Source organism: Thamnophis sirtalis, unplaced genomic scaffold, assembly GCF_051295495.1.
Source record: "Thamnophis sirtalis isolate CommonGarterSnake01/CBP01778 unplaced genomic scaffold, rThaSir2_p1.2 scaffold_5, whole genome shotgun sequence".
NCBI lineage: Eukaryota > Metazoa > Chordata > Lepidosauria > Squamata > Natricidae > Thamnophis > Thamnophis sirtalis.
The window spans coordinates 57,937,693-57,960,439 of NW_028261385.1; the positions used below are offsets into that span (position 1 = coordinate 57,937,693).

A 22,747-nucleotide genomic window follows, 5' to 3' on the forward strand; every position below is an offset into this window, starting at 1 on the left:
ACCAAAGGGAGTTGGGGGTCCAAATCCAATGGCATTGTTTCTTTAACATCTCATTATATATCACCAGAATATGACAATAGGTAAAGGTTTACTTTGTCCCCTCATCATTTAGCACTGAGCCTGATTTGTTATCTGCAAGATTGCTAATCTGAGGTCTTTCTTCCCAGGTTTATAATGTATTTCCTATACATAAACCTCTTTTCTGCTATAGTAGTAAAATCTGCTTCACTAATCCTTGCTCAGTTCAGACTAATTCTCAAGAATACTTGGACATCCATTCAGAATGTTTCAACTGCAACAATTCTGTAACATGTTTTGATTTATCTTGAATTTCAGTCCCGTCCTGTCCTGTCCCTTCATCCTATAGTTCACAGCTGACTGGCAGAACTTATTCCATAGGAAATGAGTAGTTCTGCCTTTTCTTGGTTTTGTCTTTCTTTAAAGAATGAATGTTACCTTCATTAAGAGACTGGATTCCTCTTCTTATAAGAAGTTTTTTTTAATCTCTTTGCCAACAAGCCTCAGTTCATTCTGAGCTTTAGCTTTTCTGATACCATAGAATTAACTCTGAACAGCCTGTAGGCTATTCCTACACAGGTTATTTTTTTCTTCAGATTCTCGATAGGTTTTTTTTTTTTTGTACAGCATATTGTTTTCTTCTACTGTCTTCTATTTTTACTCTTCTTTGGAACTTTTTGCAATTGTGCTTTTAGGATCTTCTTTTTAAAGAACTTCCAACATCTGTCTTTCTTCCCTCTCTGAAAGAGCAAAAAACCAAGGAATTTCCTGAAAGGACTGCTTGGCAGAGTTTATATTCCAACATATGTTGGGGTAATTAAAATCTGCTATTACTGTACTTTATGCCTCTTTCACAGACCTGGCTCTGAACCAGTGGTGGGATTCAGCCAGTTCTCACCACTTTAGGAGAATCGGTTGTTAACTTTCTGAGCAGTTTGGTGATCTGGTTGTTGGAAGAAATCATTAGGGCAGAGAACCGGTTGTTTAATTATTTGAATCCCACCACTGCTCTGAACCTACTTTGAATAATGGAGATGATTGTAAAATCATGAATAAAAACATCACGGCATGTTTAGAAAGTGTAATGAATGAATTTGCTTATCACCTAAATTAGTAATCTTAATCTGCCAAGTTTCTCTATTGCATATGATGTTACTTTTGAATGGAACTGGCTGAGATCAGTTTGTGGCAGCCAACCACCATGGTAACAAAATATATTAAAGTACACAACTTTTGCTTGTTCATTAAATTCTGATACTATAATATGTTGGCTACCCCAATGGAAAGAAAGAAGTGTTGCCTCAGCTATCATTTGAAAATACCACAACTGCCCAAATGTGAGTAAAATAATAAAATAATTTTCCAAATAATATTTGGACAATATTTGGAAAATAGCAACTAAAGTTTTGCATATCTTCAAAAGAGAAAAGTTTTTTTTAAATACACTTAAGTGTACTTAAATAAATTTAAATATAACTTAAGATAAAGAATTTGTTTTATGACTTTCAGGAAAATAATTTTTGATATAACTATGTTGTTTAATCCCATTTCATTTATGGACATATTTCCCATTTTATTTACTTCATGAAATGAAGTAGGTTGCAGAAGGTAAACAGTAGTAGCAGAAAGTAAACATTTTAATTAAAATATAAATGATAATAATTGATACCTTAGGAATTAATAAATTGAGTTAGACCAGAATTAGACATTTTCAGTAACTTTGTTTACTACTCAGACATGAAAAATAAAAAAGAAATGGAGTTACTTTTATAGCGACATCTGTAAAGACACTGAAGATGGAAACAGACACAAAAAGACAAGGAAAATCTTCCAAAAGATCTCTATATTCAGAAGGAGATTCCATTCTTGAATTGGAATACTAAAGAACACCAATAATAACTGATTCAAATAAGTTAAAAGAAAGATAGAACGAGTGAAATATTGTACAATAAAGGTGTCAATATCCAAAATCCTCATCCTCATCATTAGATCCTGCAAAGCACATTGGTCAGCAAGTCTTTTCTAGCAGTTTCAATCATTTGCATCTTTGGCATCATTCCAAGGGTCATTCATAAACTTAAGATGTTCCTTAAGTGTTTGGCACCAAGTTTGGCATCAAATCTATACCAGAAAATTGATCCAGTGAACATGGAGCCATATTACCATCTCAATCACTGATTTAAACTGGTAGGGATACTTCAGAAGAGACTTCATGAACAAATAGGGACACTTGGGAATAAACTAACAATACTAGAAAGAACGACTATCTAAAATGACTAGGAATGATGATGAAGATGGTGTGGTTGGCATTACACTTTTTAAATAGGGTGATTTACATTAACTGGCATCCTATTTTGGCAGAAGAATAGGACCATTGTCATTCATGCAAGCAAGTCATAATCATCCCCCCCCCCACAAAAAAAGTAGTAACCTGCCTTCAGGGAGTTTGCATATTTGCAAAGGAATGCTGAAATGAAGCTGCTATCTGAGCATAGAAGAGATTTTAAACATGGCAAGCCAACTAGAATTAGATTTTATCTCACTATTAAAAGACACCATTGATGCTAATAATACAGTTACATACTCATGGTCATGTCACATGGTATGTGAATCACAACAGATAACAATAACATCCAAAAGGCACTACAAAATATAGTGCAGTGGTGAACCACACTCATATTTGTGTTTGCTGTCATCATGATTCTCTTCCCACGCCATGTTTCCTGTTTTCAGGACAAGATTAAACAATCTTGCTATCTTCCTAAATGTTCTTCAGTATTGCATGTTACAATTTTATTTTTGAATATTGTGAAAAAACAAAAAACACAGTTAATTTATTTTAATACACATGAGTAATGCTTCATTTTTTTGTCTTCATGGCTCAACAATAAATAAATTAGAATGATGAATATGTTAAATAGGAGGGAAATTCCTACAATGTAATAAAATAAAATAGGAACAAAAGATTCTAGAGGAAAATAGTTAGGAAGGGAATTATAAATACAACAATGTGAATATATATTGCTTGAATACATATGAAACATAACATGAGATTTATTTCATGTAACTAAAATAGCAACAATGATTGAAGAATGTAACAGCATCCCCCCCAAAAAATAGCCAATTTATCATGGCATAGGTTTCTATCAATCATTCAAGTGCTATTTTACAAACAAATGTTACCATGGTATATATACAGTAATACATCTAAATTATCAATCACTCATTTCTTTCAATAATATGTCACATTCATTTTACTATATTCTTTCTATTATGGGTAAAGAATGTGCAAGTATTTATTTGAATAGTAAAGGTAGTCTTGCTGCTAATGTTATTTTTCAGCCCTCTACAGATTTCTTTCCATTGTATTTAAAGTTTGCATCAATTCTGAAACTGAGCAACAGACAAAACCACACCCACACAATCAAACCACTTGTCTCTTCCATAGAAAGGAAAAAATAGAGCTGTTTGCTTCTTCTGCACAACCCACGATCTATGTATATTCCTTTTATAAACATAACATATCCTTTGAAAACTATTTATGGAAATTAGTAGAACTGCGTAGAATGAAAATTTGAGGAGCTAAGGAAAAACAAATTGATTTGACTGGTCAAAAGAAAAAAGCATGATGCATCCATTGGAGCTTTTTTTTCTAATTGGATATTTCATGAAGGAATAGGATGCAAAAAAGGGGGATAAACTCGTGATACCACTTTTAAAATGGATCTACAAGAATATAGAAAATTTGCTGCATGACATATTTTAGGATGTGGGTATAATGGGTAGGTAATTTGACCGATTACACATACCTATATAGTGGATATAAACTGTAATTGTTGTAAAATCTAAGAACTCTATGGAAATGACTATGCCAGAAATATTGCACTATGTCCAACATTTTAAATGTTTGCCTAATAAAAACCTTTTCAAATATAGAAAACTTGTTGCATGACATATTTTAGGATGTATGTTTTAGTCCTTTGTTTCAAAATTAATCAACACTTTCACCTTCTATGTATTCATTCACTCCATTAGCTCATGCCACCTTCATTCAGATTTATTGCATTATTTCTCTTTATCTTAATTTCATAGATCCAGAACATACTGTAGCTCTTTCATGCACTTCATTTGTTAATTCATACTCTTATATATTTTCTTATATTACATTCTAAGTAGCATGCTATGATCATCATAGATGCTTTGCTGCTCAACATGCCCTTGGTCAGTTAAGGCTTTCAAATAATATTTTTAGTCAGATTAAGAAATTATGGACTATAAAGTCCTTGAAACTGGTAAGGATAATACCAATTTGTTTCGGCAGATTTTGTCAATTATAGCCAATCAAATTTGCTCACACTATTCCATGCAAATCTAGAAAAGAACTTGCAAGGCATTTATTGTTCTCCACATTCCCTCAATGTGGTTATATATGTAGTGTATTGATACACATTCAGAGTTATACATAATTTAATATTGAAAATGTGTTTTTAGATAAGGAGTGTGGAGGTAGGTAATATTTTTCTTGAATAATAGAATACAGTGATAGCCTCATGAAAAATTGCTTCTGCAGTCAATATTTTAAATGCAGTTTCTATGTAATAGTTAAAAAATCTAACACATATGATCCCAGGTATTGTTTTTGAATTTAACCAGGGTTATCTCAGCCTCTTTTAGTCATCCTTTTCCCACAGAAATTAATACCTCAAGTTAGTCAAGACCAGTTTAACTTACATGTATTTCAAAGACTTACTCTGGAACCAGCCCAATAGCTGAATGAAAGTCACAAATGAGCTTTGTAATAGAGTAGGGATTTGAAGTCAGGTAACTCAATTTAAAGGAACACTAGGCATGTTGTTTTCGAGTTATTTAATCACTTCTGTTTCTTTGTGACTTGCTGGATTGTGTATCAATAACTGCTTCTTTGAATTCCTGTAAACTCTCATGCTTGTGACATCAGTAATAGTATCTATCCACATTGTCTGACATTTTTCATTGCCTTCAATTTTTCTAGGCAGCAGGATCTTCTCCGAGAACTTTTACTTTTGAGTTATGCGCTCAACAGTTGTAAGCTTTAGCTTCATTATTAGTAAATTAAGAGATCAACCTGTTTTACTTCATAAAACATTTGTCCTACTCTGATTTGAAGTACTTTTAACAATTTTCTTCAGCACCTCAATTCAAAGGACTCAAATTTGTCTTTGTCCAGCTTTTCAGATGGTACAGCTTTCAAAGCCATATGCCCCTATTGAGAAAGCCATCAGCTTTGTTAACAGTGTCTGATGTTGCTGCATTCAGGCATAAAATGTTGCTATTTGCTTGGTATATAGTCTGGACTGCAGGATGAAAAGAACATTCTAAAGAAAAAAATAGAATTGCAAGTACATAAACTCATATTCTGAATAATTTTCAAAACATCTGAAATAAACACAAATTATAAGTTGATGGAAAATCATATGGTAGATCCAAATGTATAGTTTGGCTAGTTATTTTGTTTGAATTGTTCTTTGCAACCATCAGGTATTCTATGATTATTTTATGTTGTTTTATAGAAGAAAATATAACTGCATGCAATTCTGTTAAAATCAGCAGGAACTGGATTCAAATATTACAAATGTTCTTACAAATATTCTTTTCCATCAATTCTTGGATCCATGAAAGTTTTATTTTTTTCTATTTTCAAAAGATATTAAAAAAGAAAAGTGTAGGTGGAATGAAAAATCTAGAATAATCCTTCCATAGATTACATTGATGCTTTATTTACTATTAACTAAAAATATATTTTAAAACCATTAGAAATCTATGTAGACATCCTCAATTTTATAGTGCAGTGTACAAAATCACAAACTTGCTTTTCATTTTGCAAATTTATGAATGCAATTTACAAAAAAAGTGGATCTTAAACCGCCTAATAATATGTATTGAAAATTAATTATAAGTTATAAGTTATATTATAAGAAATATCTAATATGAATCTTTAAATGTACCAGAGTCCCAATAATAATTCTGATATTCCAATTATGTTTATACCTTGAAAAATATTTGTTTCCAAAACTTTTTTTTTATAAAAACAGTTGCATTTATCATTAAAGTGCATGAGGTTTTATACTTTTCTTGTTAATAGTGAATACACATTTTGAAAACCCCATGAATTTAATTTTATTTATTTAATGCATATTATAACCCCCAGTGTGAGTTTTTTGCTTGAGATATGGGTAAATGTTTGCTGTTACATATTTTAGGATCTTCCCAATATATATGAGAGAGTTCTAAAATAGTAGTCATTTGAAATTAAATGAATGTTCAAGAAAAATGTGAATTATGAGGTCTTCATAATATTTCTATTATTCATCATACAGTCACAAAGAGATATAATTAAGGGAAAACCACCATCACTTGTATTTTACAGTAATATGTTGTTTTGTTTTTGTTAGCATTAAAAAAATAAGTTAATTTGTAGTTCTAAGGTGGTTAAGCTCTGCCCCCCCTGCTCCCCATTCAATCATATTTGATTCGTAGAGGCTTCCTGAACAAGTCTCTATGGTTTTTTTTAGTAATGTTTTTCAGAAGCAGTTTGCAATTGTCTCTTTTCTAGAGCTGAGAGAAAGTGACTGACCTCAAGGTTATCCAGCTGGCTTTGTGACTAAGACAGATTAGAATTCACAGTATCTAGTCTGATGCCTTAATCACTATACCAAATTGATTATACATAACCTATATAAATAGTAGAGATATATGAGAACAATCTGTTATTGCCAATTAATACTCAATTATTACATATTGTCATCTTATTTACTTTCTTCAATCATGTGATCTAAAATCTAATTTCTAGCTAGAACACTGACCTTATCAAATATATGCATTTGTAAATACCTGGATATTCAGCCACTATAATATCAATTAATCAATCAGAATAGAGCTGGACAGGACTTTGGAGGTCTTCTAATCCAATCCCTTGCTCAAGCAGGAGAACTTATATCAGTGATGGCTAACCTTTTTTCAAAGGCATGACAAAATTGTGTGTGTGCGGGCCCAGACCCACAATGGAATGTGTCCCACCCATCTGGGCATGTGTGCGCGAACCCCCCCATATGGAGGCTTTCCTGAAGCCTGGGGAGGGTGAAAATGGCTTCCCCCTCATCCCTGGAGGCACTCTGTGAAGGCAGAAACAGATCATTTCTGAACTTCCAGTTGACCTATTGGGCCCATTTTTCACCCTCCTCAGGCTTCAGGAAAGCCTCCAGAGCTTGTAGAGTGCGAAAAACAGGCCCAACGGGCTAACCGGAAGTTTGTTCTCAAACTTCTGGTTGTCCCATTGGGCCTGTTTTTTGCCCTCCCCAGGCTCCAGAGGCTTTCCTGAAGCCCGTGGAGGGCAAAAAACGGGCCATCGGGCCAACCGGAAGTTTGGGGTCAAACTTCTCTAGGCTCTGGAAGGTTTCTGGAAGGCTGGGGAGGGTGAAAATGGTTTCCCCAGTCCTCCAGAAGGCTAAGAATCAGATGGCCAGCACACGCATGCACCGCTGGAGCTGAGCGTTATCATGTCAGCAAATAAAGCACTGCATACCACTTGTGACTTTTAATGACTTTTACCACTTAATGACTTTTCAACCACTCTGAAAAAGTGACATGACCATTTTTCACAGTTATGTGAAAAACTGTGCAGCATTCCCATGATCATGTGATCAAAATTCAGATGCTTGGCAACTAGTTCATACTTATGACTGTTGCTGTGTCTCAAGATCATGTGATCCCCTTTTGCAAACTTCTGGTAAGCAAAGTCAACTGGAAGCCAGATTCACTTAACAACTGAGACAAGAAAAGTCGTAAAATGGGGGAAAATTCACTTAATGAATGTCTCACTTAACAACAGAAATTTTGGGCTCAATGTGGACATCATCGAGGACTACCCACATACATATATACATATACATACATAAAACACAATTTGGAAGAGCATATTGTGTACTATATACACAAGATAGTAGTTTAGCAGTAAACTTTACTAGAGTAGTAAAGAAGCATAGCAATGAGTAAAGAATAATAAAAAATTACATGTTGTGTTGAGTGGAGGTCCCCGCCCCCAGATTCAACTATGTTTTATTGTGTATTACAAATCACAACATCATTAGACAATTGTGTCCAAGACAAAGCTGTCATATCTAAGTAAAGTATAAAACACATTAATGGGGAAAAATCTTTGTTAAGAACCCACTATTGTTATTTGTGCAGTCTGAAGAATCTAGCTTTACGCTAGAGTAATGATCGGTCTGAGGAAATGCCTTGAGTTGTTTTTGTCTCCTCTAAGGTCTAAAAAAAATGGTCTGTTGCCTCAGGAGAAAGCTATGAGAATAATAGTTACTAAAGTGGTCCAGTGACAATTATTAGCAAGGATATTGCCATTTTATTTTCAGTTCAGCATGAAAATGAAAGCAGATGCTCTAAGCATATGTATAATGAATTCTTAGTGAACTTCATATGATCTTTATAGAGGTTATTTACAGTTTTATCATTAAAAAAATCTTCCATTTTCTCTGTGAAACTTGAAAAAGAATGTGTTTACAAGGATTTATCTTACTAAACTTTACAATTGGCAACTCTTGGGCCCTTTTTCAAGATCTACATATAACAAATGTCCTAACTGGTACTGTTTGGGCTGCTAATTCACGGTAGTGTAACTAGGTTTTAGTTTTTAAAAATATTATTACTTAGATTCTGCATTTTCCATAATCACTAGAGGTATAATTTCTACTATCTCTCCATTCATGGAGATAGGCTAAAAAGAAAAATTAACCCAAAAATTTTCAGAGAGGAACTGAGGCATTACTGATCCACATCAGAAAGCAAAAATGAAAAAAAGAAAAATCCATAAAGAAAGTCAGGAAGGAAACAGATTTCAAGATGTGTCTTCATATTTCCTGCTTAAAACTTCATATTAAGTTTGCTTACAAACACTCTTTTAACATTTCTCATCATATGTTTTGTTGTAATACATCTGGTAAGACTGCTTCTGCTTTTTAAAATATAATTTATAATTCTATGAAAATAATATGTAAATGCATTAGGTGTAATAATATAATTATATCAAGGAAAATTATATTTAATACCGTAATATATCATGCAACATAATGGTATGTTTTCTCTCGCTTAATTTTAAGATGAAAATTGAGCATTCACTTTGCCACAGTGTCATAATTAATTAAATAGCAGGGAGAATATGTTGACAAGGCAACCCCTAAAATTTTGCTTTCTGTTTTCTGTGCAGCATGTGATAGTTACCATTGGGGACCTCACTGCAGTAGTCGCTGCCAGTGTAAAAATGGAGCTTTGTGTAATCCCATCACTGGAGCCTGTCACTGCACTGCAGGATTCAAGGGATGGCGCTGTGAGGAACACTGTGACCAAGACACATATGGAAATGATTGCCGCCAAAAATGCCAGTGTCAGCATGGAGCCACCTGTGATCATATCACTGGAGAATGCAGATGTCCCCCTGGATATACTGGAGCTTTGTATGTGATTGATATATTGGCTATGTGTGGAATATTAGTGAATTTCACAATCATTGTTTTTTTTACAAAGAAGATGGCAATATAGTGCTCATGCTATGATGACTCTTTTGGTGAAGATAGAAAAATAATTTGCATTCTGCAAATAGTTTATTGGGATTTGAAATGGTCTCTCAGTTCCAAATTCAATATTGCCAATTCGTGGATAATAAATAAGCAACAGAAATATGTCAAGATTAATTATATTTTAATATTTTGAGGAATATTAAATGTATATAATGTATTTTTATGTTGCTTTTATTAATGCTTGATTCCTATTTTAATATGTTGGAAGGGTTTTTATCCTTAGTCAGGGTAGAAACAGTTTAAATAGATTCTAGTTGAACCTTCAAGACTAACCAATATACTGAAGCTGAATAATTTATGGTCCAGAACCCATTGGATGAGATGTGGGAGGAAACCATTCCATGCATCCAACACAGTGGACTCTGATTTATAAAAGCCAGAATGAATGTTCTCAGGATATTTTTATAATAGATTATGACAGGAAATATGAGAAAGACTCTCAAGAAAGAAAACTCTGGTAACAATGTGTAAGAAAATGCAAATTTCAAATTCTTACTCCATTATGACTTAGAATCAATAGCTGTCACAATTATTTTCCTCTTACCATCCTATCACAAGTAAATAGATCTGACGACAAAATTGCTTGGAGTTGATTTGGGAAAAGGTGAGATAAAGCTACAATGAATTAATCAGCAGTCTGTCTGTGCCAAAAGTTGCTTTGAAATTGTCTAGATCATATATCAGAATATGGAGAAGGCAGCATCTTTTCCCAAAGCAATCCAAAGAATGAACATTTCAGCAACTCATCTGAATACAATATTCTGTAAAAGCAAAAACAGGGTAGTGATCAATTAAAAAAAAGGAATAGTTAATTATGAATAGAGAAAGCAGGACCATAAGCTACTTTTCTATATAACTTATATTAACTTTGTATACTGGTAATAAATATATTTGATTGTTCAAGGCATAAGCTCATTTTTTGAATCTAAGAAATATAAGAATATTGACTAGATAATTGTGCACCACATATAGCAACAATATACAATCTCTAATTCAAGCCTAGTATTTTGTCACAAAATAGAGCAGGATTCAGGAGACAATTTGGAAAATATTTAATCAAAAATAGGTAAAGGATATTTAGCAAATACATAGAAACTTTTAACATTATAGCTTCCTTACCTAGATTAGAAATTCCTATAAAGTAGAGAAATATTGTTGCTGTTTTTAAATTGATAAAATAAGAAAAACCTATTGGCATTTACAAATAAAAATATTTTCTTAAGTAAAGAAATTATTTATATACTTTTTCCTTAGTTTTACAGATTAACACTCGTAACCCTATTAGAAACATAAATATGTCACCATTCCTCTTATAATTAAGAGAAACATTTTAATTAAACGCTTTCTCTCTGTGAATGTGTGTCTTATTTTTAGTTGTGAAGATCTTTGTCCACCTGACAAACATGGGCCACAGTGTGAAGAAAGATGCCCATGCCAGAATGGAGGAGTTTGTCATCATGTAACAGGAGAATGTGCCTGCCCTCCTGGATGGATGGTAGCTATAATTTCTATAAAATTTCATCGCTTTTGACTTTGAAATTTCATGGGTATGTTTTAGGACAAGGGTGTCAAACACAATTTCATTGAAGGTGGCATCAGAGATGTGTTTGACCTCAGGGGGCCAGGGTGGGCATGGCCAGCTCAACGTCACTTGCATCGGGGGAATCTATGGTGGTCTGAGCTCTCTGCCAGCAAAAATGGGCTCCCGAGTTCCATTGTCTGCTGCGACAGCTTCCTGTAATCTTCTGTCAGCAAAAACAAAGCTCGGGAGGGCAGCCCTAGCAAGCTCCATTTTTGGCTTCAACAGCCTCTGCCAGCATTTTTGCTGGCAGAGATACTGTAATTTCCAGTCCCAAGAGCCAGACCTAAGCACCCCATGGGCCAGATCCAGCCCCAGGACCTTGAGTTTTACACCATTTTTTCTGGCAGAGATATTGTAATTTTTTTCCAGTCCCAAGGGCCAGACCTAAGCACCCCATGGGCCAGATCCCCCGGGCCTTGAGTTTGACACCTAGGAGTTTTAATTCTAAGTTAAATGCAGAGAAAAAAAGGGAAATGATTTGTTTAAACCTATTACCATTATGTAGAATTGAAATCTTGTATTAGCTTTCTTTTACAGCATAAACATTCCAACAAATTAACAATCTAACACTCATGAGAAAACATACAGTATATAGTATTGGAAAACTAAATTATTATTTTTTTGGCATTTTTACATTTCATGCAAACTCATAATGCAGTCCTATGAATAAATGTGAAGTTCTGTTTTCAAACAGGGCACAGTCTGTGGTCAGCCTTGCCCAGAAGGACGTTATGGAAATAATTGTTCCCAAGAATGTCAGTGTCACAATGGAGGGACATGTGATTTAGCTACTGGCCAATGTCATTGCAGTTCAGGGTATACAGGAGAACGGTAAGAAGGCAATTCTTCAGAGCAGTCAATCATCATGATTGTAGAAAAGAGGAAAGTTGAATGAATTTCCAATATTATACAAACTTGATTATTGTTCTAGTCAAAACTAAACAAAAGCTGGTTCAATTTTACTTAAGAAGCAAATTGGAATTCAATCACTGTATATCACTAAATGATTTTATTTAGCTATGTTTTCATTGATAATATTTTTAAAATATTTGCATTTTTGGGGTCTTTTTTTCGCATTCTGAATAGTTTGGTCACGTCACTTCAATTTATTATATGGAAAAAAAACACTGCCCCATTTCATTTTTTAAAAACATTTATTCCTATTTTATTGTTCATTAATGAGTGACTGGTTTATGTGAGAACATAATTCATGTGAAGAGTCCCATGGTTGTGAACAAAGTTGTAAGCACATTTTCTTCCATCAATTCTTTTTTCTGAATATCATCACTTCACTGCCATTTCCCCCAGTTCCTATGGGGCACAATAAAACTCTTTCATCCCTGTAGATGTTAGGGGCTTACTGTCTTATTTTTTCCTATATTTAATCATCTTGGTATGATAACATGAATCATTTTCATAAGGGAAAAGGAGAAAATTTTGTCCCAGAAGTTTTTAAGTGGACTTTATGCTAGTAAATTAATTTTCTATCCTGCTACTTCTTATGTTTATGTGATTTGTGCAGAATAACTTTACACTGAATTTGTTTTAGCTATTGAATTATGAACTTTTTGTATTTTCTAAAATCTTGTATAATATGTGTGTTGTTTGAAAGGAATGTGTAGCCAGCTGGCTATAAGCCTGGCCTCTTTTCCTAACCTTCAATTATCTCTACATAACGTATTTTATGTTATAAAGATCAACATCTAATGACACACAGATGTCTGGGGTGTTCCTCTTTCAACTTTCACAGGAAATATTATGTTATCTAGTTTGTCCTACTGGGTATGATTTAGAGTCGGACACTTAAGTGAATAAATCCTCACATAATAAATCAAATGGCATTTTGTAGAAAAAGCATTTGCTTAAATATCATAGTAAAATTCTGTTAAAATGTTTGGAAATATAGTGTAGAAAATTGGCAAAGAAAATGTCCTTCACTAAAGCAATCAGGAACTGCCTACTTTATATGAAATTTTAAAAAGCTGTTCTTATATATATTTAGACTATTTTTCTATGTAGCTCAATTCTTACCTAGCTCAATATTAGCCACAGCAATAGCATCCACTGCATTTTATATAGAAATAAGATGTTCAGAATTACCTTATTGGTGTCCTTCATAATGGCCTGTAAGAGGAACACTTTTTGAAAGGAAAACAATAGCAATAGCACTTAGAATTATACAGTGCTTCATAATGCTTTACAGCCCTCTCTAAGCAGTTTACAGAGTTAGCATATTGCCCCTGACAATCTGGCTCTTAATTTTACCATCCTTGGAAGGGTGGAAGACTGAGTCAATCTTGAGCTGGTCAGAATCGAACTGCTGGCAGTCAGCAGAGTTACACTGCAATATTGCATTGTAACCATGTCTTCTTTTTGTAATATCTCTGTAATATTTCCATTAAGAGGTACATATGATGCTACTTAAGTCACAAGAGCATAGTTTGCGTGAATTGTTATCCAGAGTACCATAATTAAAAAGGGGATTTGTATTGCATGAAATTGTATCTGTATACATGGTTGTGTTTGCATCTGTTATGTATATAGTGCACCTGAGAAGAATTAAATGTATATTTTATAATATTTTTGTAGAATGAAAATGTTTTTCTTCCTGGTCTTTTTATCAGCTGTCAAGATGAATGTCCAATTGGAACTTTTGGAATACAGTGTGCAGAGATCTGCCAATGCATGAATGGTGGAAAATGCTACCATATTAGCGGAGAATGTCTTTGTGAGCCAGGCTATACTGGAGTACACTGTGAAACAAGGCAATGTGCTGAAATAGTCTATGGTCTTAAATGCGACAAAAGGTGTCCCTGTCATTTGCCAAATACTTACAGGTACTTTAGATATTTTCTGTTATATCTCTGTGGGATCAACTTTTGTTTGCCAATTAGTCTTGGACAAATTTTTCAGTAGGTTTTTTTATAATGCTCTTATAATGCTGCTCAACTATTGTGACAAATCACTAATGCAGGTGAACTTATATTGCCACAGCAAGAACAATATATCACCATGAATCAGTACTGAGAAGGCAAGAAATATAAGAATCTGAGGAAGGATTCATTTTTCGAGATATCCAGATATTGTACTTAAAGCTGTTCAGAAGGATTAAAAGCTTTGGATTTTTAAAAAAAATAAATGCTTAAGAAATTGTGTTTTTTGCTATATATTTCTGGTAGGAAAAATATATAGTATTAAGAATGTAGGTTTCATGACCTACTAATAAAAACAAAGTCACAGTTTATTTACTTTTCCTGACAAAGCTTTGGAAGCTATTACAGGTTGTCCTTGACCTACGACCACAATTGAGACCAACACAGTTGAGTCCATTGCTAAGCAAGACATTTGTTTAAGTGAGTTTTGCCCCTTTCTTGCTACAGTTGTTGAGTCACTGCAGTTGTTAAGCTATTAACATGATTGTTAAGTGAATCTGGCTTCTTCACTGACGTCAGAAGGTTGCAAAAGGTGATCATATAACTCCTGGACACTCCAACTGTAATAAATACAAGATTGTTACCAAATGTCTGAATTTTTTAAAATTTTTTTTATTGGTTTATCAAAATATAAAAAACAAAGAAAAATTCAAAAAAGTAATAGAAAACTAGGAGGAGGTGGAGGAGAAATATAAATATAAATACAAAAGTTTTATTTTTTTCCCATTGCAAGCACAAAATTCGGAAGCAATTTTAGAATAGAAACAAGGTTAGATATTTTCTCTTCTTTGGCTAAAAGATCAATTTTATCTCTTTGCTGTGGGGAATAATATATATTTCTGTTAACTCATTAATCTTTATCATAATTCATATTAAGAGAATCCTCTATATTATTTTAACTTTTCTTAACTCTAAAGGGGGAAAACACTTTTTCTAGTTTTAATATTTTACTATTTTTTTAAAAAATACACATATAAATGGGAGGGAACCCTTTGTTTTAAACCAGAACCCAAAATACAACTACTTTTGAGCTTTCATTCAATAATATACAGTATATGTATGTGTTGTATATCTGTTTTGATTTGATTGTTATGACAACAGTTAAGCTAGGTTATTTATGCCTACAGTAAACCATGCATAATTTGCTTAGTTGGAGATCTTTAATGGTCCCTTTAGCAGAGAAACTTCTAAAGAAATGCTTCCTTCATTCTCTAACATCATTGTTCATGAGGAATATATACTTAAAAATTCCAAGTGTACTAAAGTTGGAAGCCAGCAACTTTTCCATTAACTTGTCTATTCAGTGGTATGTCCATTCTTGTCCTTCAACAACATTGTTAAATTAGTAGGACCTGGGCTGGAATGTTTATCAAATGTTCTGCAATTAATTTAGACATTAACTTAGAAAATAACTAAATTTGTAGTGGACATTTTAAATTGACAAGAATGTATGGCACAACATTATATAGCATTTCTGATATTTCAAGGATTAAGTTGATTCATGTTCAACACAGCTGTTCATTTATACCACTGAAGGAAAGCTTGTGGGGAAGTCAGACTAAAAAATAGAAGCACTTATTTTAGAAAGTGTTTTTTAAACATTTCCTTTCTGTAACAAATTGAACCGATTTAGTGGTAATATGAGTATAGCAGCATTGTACTGTTATTTTAGATTACAGAAGTGAACTTTAATTGATATTACAAATATTTAGCTTTTAGTGTAAGTGGAAAAATTGTATGTGCTTATATGTTTGTATATGCATGAGAGAACAAACAGCAAAAATGTCAGAGTAAATGCCAGAAATTAACATTGCAGATATATTAAAGTTAAAGTTATAATATTCAAATTCTATTTTTTATAATCAAGGAGGCTTTTCTTATGCATTTCAACAAAGTAAATACACTAATATTAGGTTTAGGATGTGAAAATATTCCAAAAATCTGATCAGCATGAATGTATTGTGGCTATACCTGGGGAAATGTAAACACTAATGCCCTGACAGTCTGTGCATTTCACATTTCTCTATCAATAATTGCTGATTAAATATAGATTCACTTTCATTTTCATGTAATCTAATTTCCCAAGATTTATTCTAAAAAGAGTTACGTATTTATATCATTCTTCAAACTCTATGCAACCTAAGCACTGCCAGTTAAAATAACTACCCCAAAAGCATTCAAGTAATTTAATTTCCTATATTTAATCATGGAATATGATTTATAATTTTGAACTCAATCAGTGTATGTGTGCACCACGTATTTATCGTATACCAGGAGAATAGGTATGCAAATATTAATGAGATTTGGCGTCAGTTCCATTGTATGTGGATTTCATTGCTCTCTCTCCCTCTCTCTCACACCCACAACATGAAGAAAAAATGAGGTAGAAAACAGTATTCTAAAATGATTACACTTTCTGTTTCTTTATTGGTTTTATGTTATGATGTTGCCCATGGTTACCAGAGCTAAAATAACTTCCTGAAGTACAATAATTCATTATTATTTATTTCCAAAGTATTGTCAGGGGTTACCATATAACGTCTCATTAATCTAAAATAATACAGATGTTTTCCTTATTTTTAAAGCCAAAATAAAAAATGATTAAGAATAAAAAGCCTGATTCTGAAGCCCATGTGAGCCACTCTTAAAAGCACTTCCAAGCATCCTCTGCTTTTTTCTTCAGAGAGAGAAGATAAAGGGTGACTGAATCAAGCTCCTTAGGAGCCAATTCCCTGTTAAAAGCACCTTTAAGTGCTGGCTCCAGGAAAGAGTCCTTCCAAGCACTTCTGCCTGGGAGCAATGTAACATTTACCCAAGTGACACATAGGTTTTACTCCTGGGTCAGTGACATCATCTCTTATGTTGAAGTGGTGCTTGGGAAATATCTGGCCTTGACCCAGTTGAATTCTTCTGGGTTAGAACATGATTAAAAAGAGATGAGTGGCAAAATCCTATTTTATGAAGTATTATTGTGCCAACTAGTAGTTAGATTTTTCTTAAATTTCTGACTGGAACCTAAAATACACTTTGTCAACATGTACTAATTATTAGAGCTATAACTTCTCTACAAAATATGAACGAGAGCAACATTTCCCAACTGAGATTAGATGAAGATTTTGGGAGTCAGATTGCTTCATTGGGTTAGCATAATGTGTGTCTAATATGGCACGAGGCCACTACGACTGTTAAGATAAATGCATTTTAAATAATAACAACAGTAATAAATTACAATTTGCCCTTTTATTCTAGTACATTTAATACCTAGATCAATAAGAGAAACCATTTTCCATATATTTGCTTGAAAACATATTTTACAAACAAACAGATGTGTTTCTTTCATAAGAAAAGTGATATCTTAGGGATAGATTGACTGCAGTTCAATAATAGGGATAAAGAACAGCTTGCTGTAGGGAATTACACTGGCAAAATGAGTAAGGGGCATTGAAAAGAGGCATTGAAAAAAAAACACAGAAAAGACACTCTTCTGTCATCGTTCATTTAATATGTCTTGACTTGAATACATTTCCCCCCCTTTCAGAATGCCTTAGGGAATATTACTTCAATCAGTGATCAGTCATCTTTAAACAGGCTGCCTATTGTAAATATAATTGATCTGGATATTAAGGCTTCCCTTTGGTGAGAGTTAAGCTAAGTGCTTTTCCTGCCAGAGGACCACAGAACTGTCCTTGTGTTTACTGTCTTGGCACATATATTTTAGCACAGCTGATGGTTCCATTTGTTGCAAAATAACAGCTGTGTGGTTGCGCATTGAATAAAACTGCTGTTTTCAGGTAGGAACAGATGGCCCGACACCAGGTATGGAAGCTAAAATATCAACATTCTTGAAGGCTGTAAGACTGCCCTTGACCTTTCCCCTGTAAGCAATTTGGCACGGCTTCTAAGTAAAAATATATAAAACTTGCACACTAAACACATACCGGAATTTAGATGAAAGCTCATAGGTTCATGCAAGGTCAAATTATGTATCTGTTAATTAGAATTTGGTTTAGATTTTATAGAAAACGAATAAATTCTGGGGAATAGTTACAAGGTTGCAGCTAGCATAAAAGGGGTGATTAAATCTTGTTTTTTGCAGTCTTGACAAGAATACATTCCTTGAAGCTACTATTTTTCTTAAGAAATCTACTGTATGCTATAGTCAATAAAGGGTTGGCCCAGGCTGAGGAAACCTAGTTTGAAATCCATCCTTAACTTTGGAAGTGTCCTGAGAAACTTCAGGCTACTCACATTCCTCAGTCTAATCAACTTCATGGATTTTTGAGGGGAAAACATGGACAAGGGAGTTCTATAATTGTTGTTTCAAAGAAAGATGGATAGAAATACATCCATGCATTTAACTTAAACACTGATTTTCCTGAGTATTGAGGAAAGATGACTCATGAAGATAATCTAATAATGTATTTCAATAGGGGTTCATTTTTATTATTATTTTAAACAACCAGAATTCAAAAGTATGTTCCTAATCTTCATGGTAGCCTATTTTGTTTATTTCTACAGTTCCAAGGTAATGAAATATTGAATCAATGAGTTTACATTTTATTTTATAGGCTATAACTAGTCCTTGATTTACAATAGTTCAGTTAGTTACCATTCAAAGTTACAATGGCACTGAAAAAAGTAAATTATGACCATTTTTTCACACTTACAATTGTTGCAGCATGGTAACATGATCAAAATTCAGATCTTTGGCAACTGGTTCATATTTATGACGGTTGCAGTGTCCCGGGGTCATGTGATCAGCTTTTGAAACCTTCTGACAAGCAGGTTGTGGAAGCCATTCACCTAACAACTATGTTACTAACTTAACAAATGCAATGATTCACTTAACGACTATGGGAGGAAAATAGGGTAAATTCACTTAACAACTGTTCCACTTAGCAACATAAATTTTTGGCTCAATTGTCATCATAAATTGAGGATTACCTGTACATATGTGGCTAATACCTGTTGTATTTCATCTGAAATCTTAATTATAAATGCATTTATAATTATATTGAAGTGGTAGATTTTCTCAGCACTGGTTTTGTTTTAAATCATAAAATATGTAGATGCTATTATTAGTAGCACAGTATTAATGCTGCAGTAAATTAATATTAGACCACATGGTCCTCTAATTCCACCCATTCCCTGTGCCCAAGTGAGGGCATTTTTCTAAATAACTTCTTTGTGTGAAATCCTTTGTATAATGTGTCCATTTTTCTTCATTGGGCTCGGTATCATATTCTTTCCAAATGCTTTATCCATCCATTCGTTTTTGGCAGCTGCCACCCAATGTCTGGAGTGTGCTTTTGCAAGCCTGGCTGGTCTGGTCTCTCTTGCAATGAAAGCTGTTCCCCAGGATTCTTTGGTGAATCTTGTCAACAAATCTGCAGTTGCCGAAATGGTGCTGACTGTGACAGTGTGACTGGAAAATGCACGTGTGCTCCAGGATTTAAGGTAACTGGCTCTGATTGTTATTTCATTGGTTGTCTGCTTTTGAAGATAGAAGCAACTTCCATAGTCCCTATTGGGATTATGACATTCCATCAGAAGAGGTGCTTCAAAATACATAGGGATGCAAATAAGACAACTTTGTTTCAAAAAAGAGAATATATGGAGCTCAGAGTTGAACTGGGGAATTCTTTTTTTCCTCATAAAGTTTTTTATTTTTCATTTTCATAACATATAAACACATGTATACTATTACATAGCCAGCATCGCATTGTATTATTAAATGTTTACATCAATTAATCTTACTATCAACTCCCCAAAAGAAAAAAAAAGCAGTTATTAGCTCTTCTGCTCTCCATACACTATATTTGTGTGTTCACTTTCTTCTCCCTCTCTCATCCCCCTCTCTACCTCCTTTCTTCTCTCTGTCTTCCTTCTCTACTTCCCCTTCCTTTCTTCTACTCCTCTCTCCTCTTTCGACTCCTCATTTCTCTCCTCCTCTTCCCCCCTCCTACCCTCTCTCCTATCCCTCTCTCCTTCCCTTACCTCTCTCCTTTTCTTCCCACTCTTCATCTTATTTGCTTGGTGTATTTCAGCTTCTGAGCAAGCTTCATTTTATGTTGATGGCATTTATAGTTCCTTTTCAATATACATATTTAATTTTAAAAATATATTCTCCTCCTTTAAAAAAAAAAAGGAAAATAGAACAAAAAAGTTTACATATATAGTCATTGTATTTTAACCCCCCCCCCAGCCTAATTTTGGTCGAGATGTAGATCTGGTTACAATTCCCAGCTATTCTCATCTTTATCTTTATATAATTATACATCCTTATATGCCCCCAATTTGTGATTCTGCCTTTAAATCTCAATAGTTTCCCATTATATGTATGTATTTCATATTCCCTCTCCAATTTTTCCATGTGTTGGATTAGATTACCTTTAGTTGTCTATGAAAGGCAAACCTCGCTGTTCAATATTCATTTCAATTTCCTTAATCTATTGTATAGAATAACAAACGGTAAATATCTCGCTTTATTTCATCATCTTAAAAGGTTTAGGTTTTAGGTTTTATTAGTATTTGTAGGCCGCCCTTTTCCCTGAGGGGACTCAGGGCGGCTCACACAAAACCGGGAAGGGGGAATACAGACATTAGATAGACACATATAATAAAATAGTAAGCAACATACATACATCATTCGGGAGGGGTAACTATCCTTATCCCCAGGCCTGACGGGCGAGCCAGTTCTTCAAGGCTATGTGGAAGGCTTGGACGGTGGAGAGGGTACGGATCTCCACGGGGAGCTCGTTCCAGAGGGCCGGGGCTACTGCTGAGAAGGCCCTCCTCCTTGTAGTTGCCAGCCGACATTGGCTGGCCGATGGAATACGGAGGAGGCCTAATCTATGAGATCTTATTGGTCGCAGGGATGTAATTGGATGTAAAAGTTCTATGTATATCCATGTTTCATATATTTTAACCAATTTGCCATGTATCATGTATAAAAGTGAATGGCAAACCTCTGCTTTACAATCTCCCCATGTCAGTTTCATATTTATCAACATTCCATATGTTTTGAGCTTTGTTTAGTTATCTTTCCATTATTATATTCAACCAGTTAGCAACTCCATTTTATTGTTATGTTTTTCACAACCTCTGGATATGGATAAATATGATACCAATACCAATATCATATTTATCCATATTACATATATTTCAACCTTTGCTTAATTATCTTTCCATTATTAAATTCAATCAATTAGCAACTCCATTTTATTGTCATATTTAGAAATAAAACCCTTATCTTAATTTTATATTCTCACACATAAAAATTTCTGGTTGTCTGATTTTTTCCTAGTAAGTCTTTTGTCCCACTTCTCTGCTCCTGCCCCTTCCCTTCTCTTTGCTTTGGCACATCCACTCTCCCCAACTTTCCCCAGGTCACCACCAAAAGGATGTTTTTTATTTCTCTTTGTTGGGGCAAAACCTTCCCCTTCAATTTCCCGTTTGCCACTAACAGCCTCAATCTCTTTTGTCTGCCTTTTATTTCCCTCCGTTTTTACTCCTTCATTATCTTGCCCCCCTTGCTCCCCTTCTTCTTTGAATTCTTCTTTATATATCTGCTTCTCTGGGTTCAGAATTCTATTTAGGCTTGATTTTAATGATTTATGCATATATATTTTTATAATTTCATGTAGTTCTTCAAATTCCCAGCTTTCCATGATGTCCAGTTCCAAAGTTAGAATTAGCTATATAGTTATTTCAAAGTTCTGGTCCATCTTAAGTTTGTCCATTCCACTGCGGTAGGGGAGAACGATGGGAGCCTTTTGGTCTTTTGTTCTTCTTTAATATTCCAATAACTGTGGAATTCTTGATGTTCTCTGAGCCTTGATGGTGGTTGCTTGCACCTAAGAGCCGAGGTGGCACAGAGGTTAGAGTGCAATACTGCAGGCTACTTCAGCTGACTGCTAGCTGCAGTTCAAATTTCACCGGCTCAAGGTTGACTCAGCCTTCCATCCTTTCAAGGTGTGTAAATTTATTACTTTATTTAAGAGCTGCACTGCTGCAGTGGTTAGAGTACAGTACTGCAAGCCACTTCTGCTGATCACTGGCTGCCAGCAGTTTGGCATATCGAATCTAACCAGGCTCAAGGTTGACTCAACCTTCCATCCTTTTGAGGTGGGTAAAATGAGGACCCTGATTGTTGGGAGCAATATGCTGACTCTGTAAACTACTTAGACAGGGCTGTAAAAGCACTATGAAGCGGTATATAAGTCTAAGTGCTATTGCGATTTCAACTAGATACCATTATCATGCAGATGTTTCATTACCCAACTAGGTAACATCATCACACTGATAAGGTTATCTTTTTATTTTACAATCTAATTAAATCATTTTCTTTAACATTGCATTTTTTTTATCTTTTGTCAAATGCGTTCTAGGGTTCTGATTGTTCTATTCCTTGTCCTGTGGGAACATATGGAATAAACTGTTCATCTATATGTAACTGCAAAAATGAGGCTCTTTGTTCTCCAGTGGATGGTTCTTGTGTCTGCAAAGTTGGTAAGTAATCTAATTTACATTTTTGTACTATGAAAATCATACTAAACATTTTAATAAAACATATTAAATACTTT

The 22,747-nt window shown here is 34.1% G+C and overlaps 1 protein-coding gene and 1 long non-coding RNA gene across 4 annotated transcripts in view; one reads left to right on the forward strand and one right to left on the reverse strand.

Moving 5' to 3' along the window:
* The window catches only part of MEGF10 (multiple EGF like domains 10), a 97,295-nt gene that overhangs the window by 39,157 nt on the left and 35,391 nt on the right, over positions 1–22,747 (forward strand). For both annotated transcript variants that reach the window (XM_087715876.1, XM_087715875.1), the window contains exons 6-11: positions 9,278–9,524; positions 11,022–11,142; positions 11,924–12,060; positions 13,854–14,066; positions 19,445–19,619; positions 22,553–22,673. In XM_087715876.1, coding sequence (XP_087572002.1) covers positions 9,278–9,524; positions 11,022–11,142; positions 11,924–12,060; positions 13,854–14,066; positions 19,445–19,619; positions 22,553–22,673 — 1,014 coding nt within the window. The remainder of the gene's footprint in view (positions 1–9,277; positions 9,525–11,021; positions 11,143–11,923; positions 12,061–13,853; positions 14,067–19,444; positions 19,620–22,552; positions 22,674–22,747) is intronic.
* The window catches only part of LOC148045391 (uncharacterized), a 212,405-nt gene that overhangs the window by 25,747 nt on the left and 163,911 nt on the right, over positions 1–22,747 (reverse strand). The gene's annotated exons all lie outside the window — the stretch shown is intronic.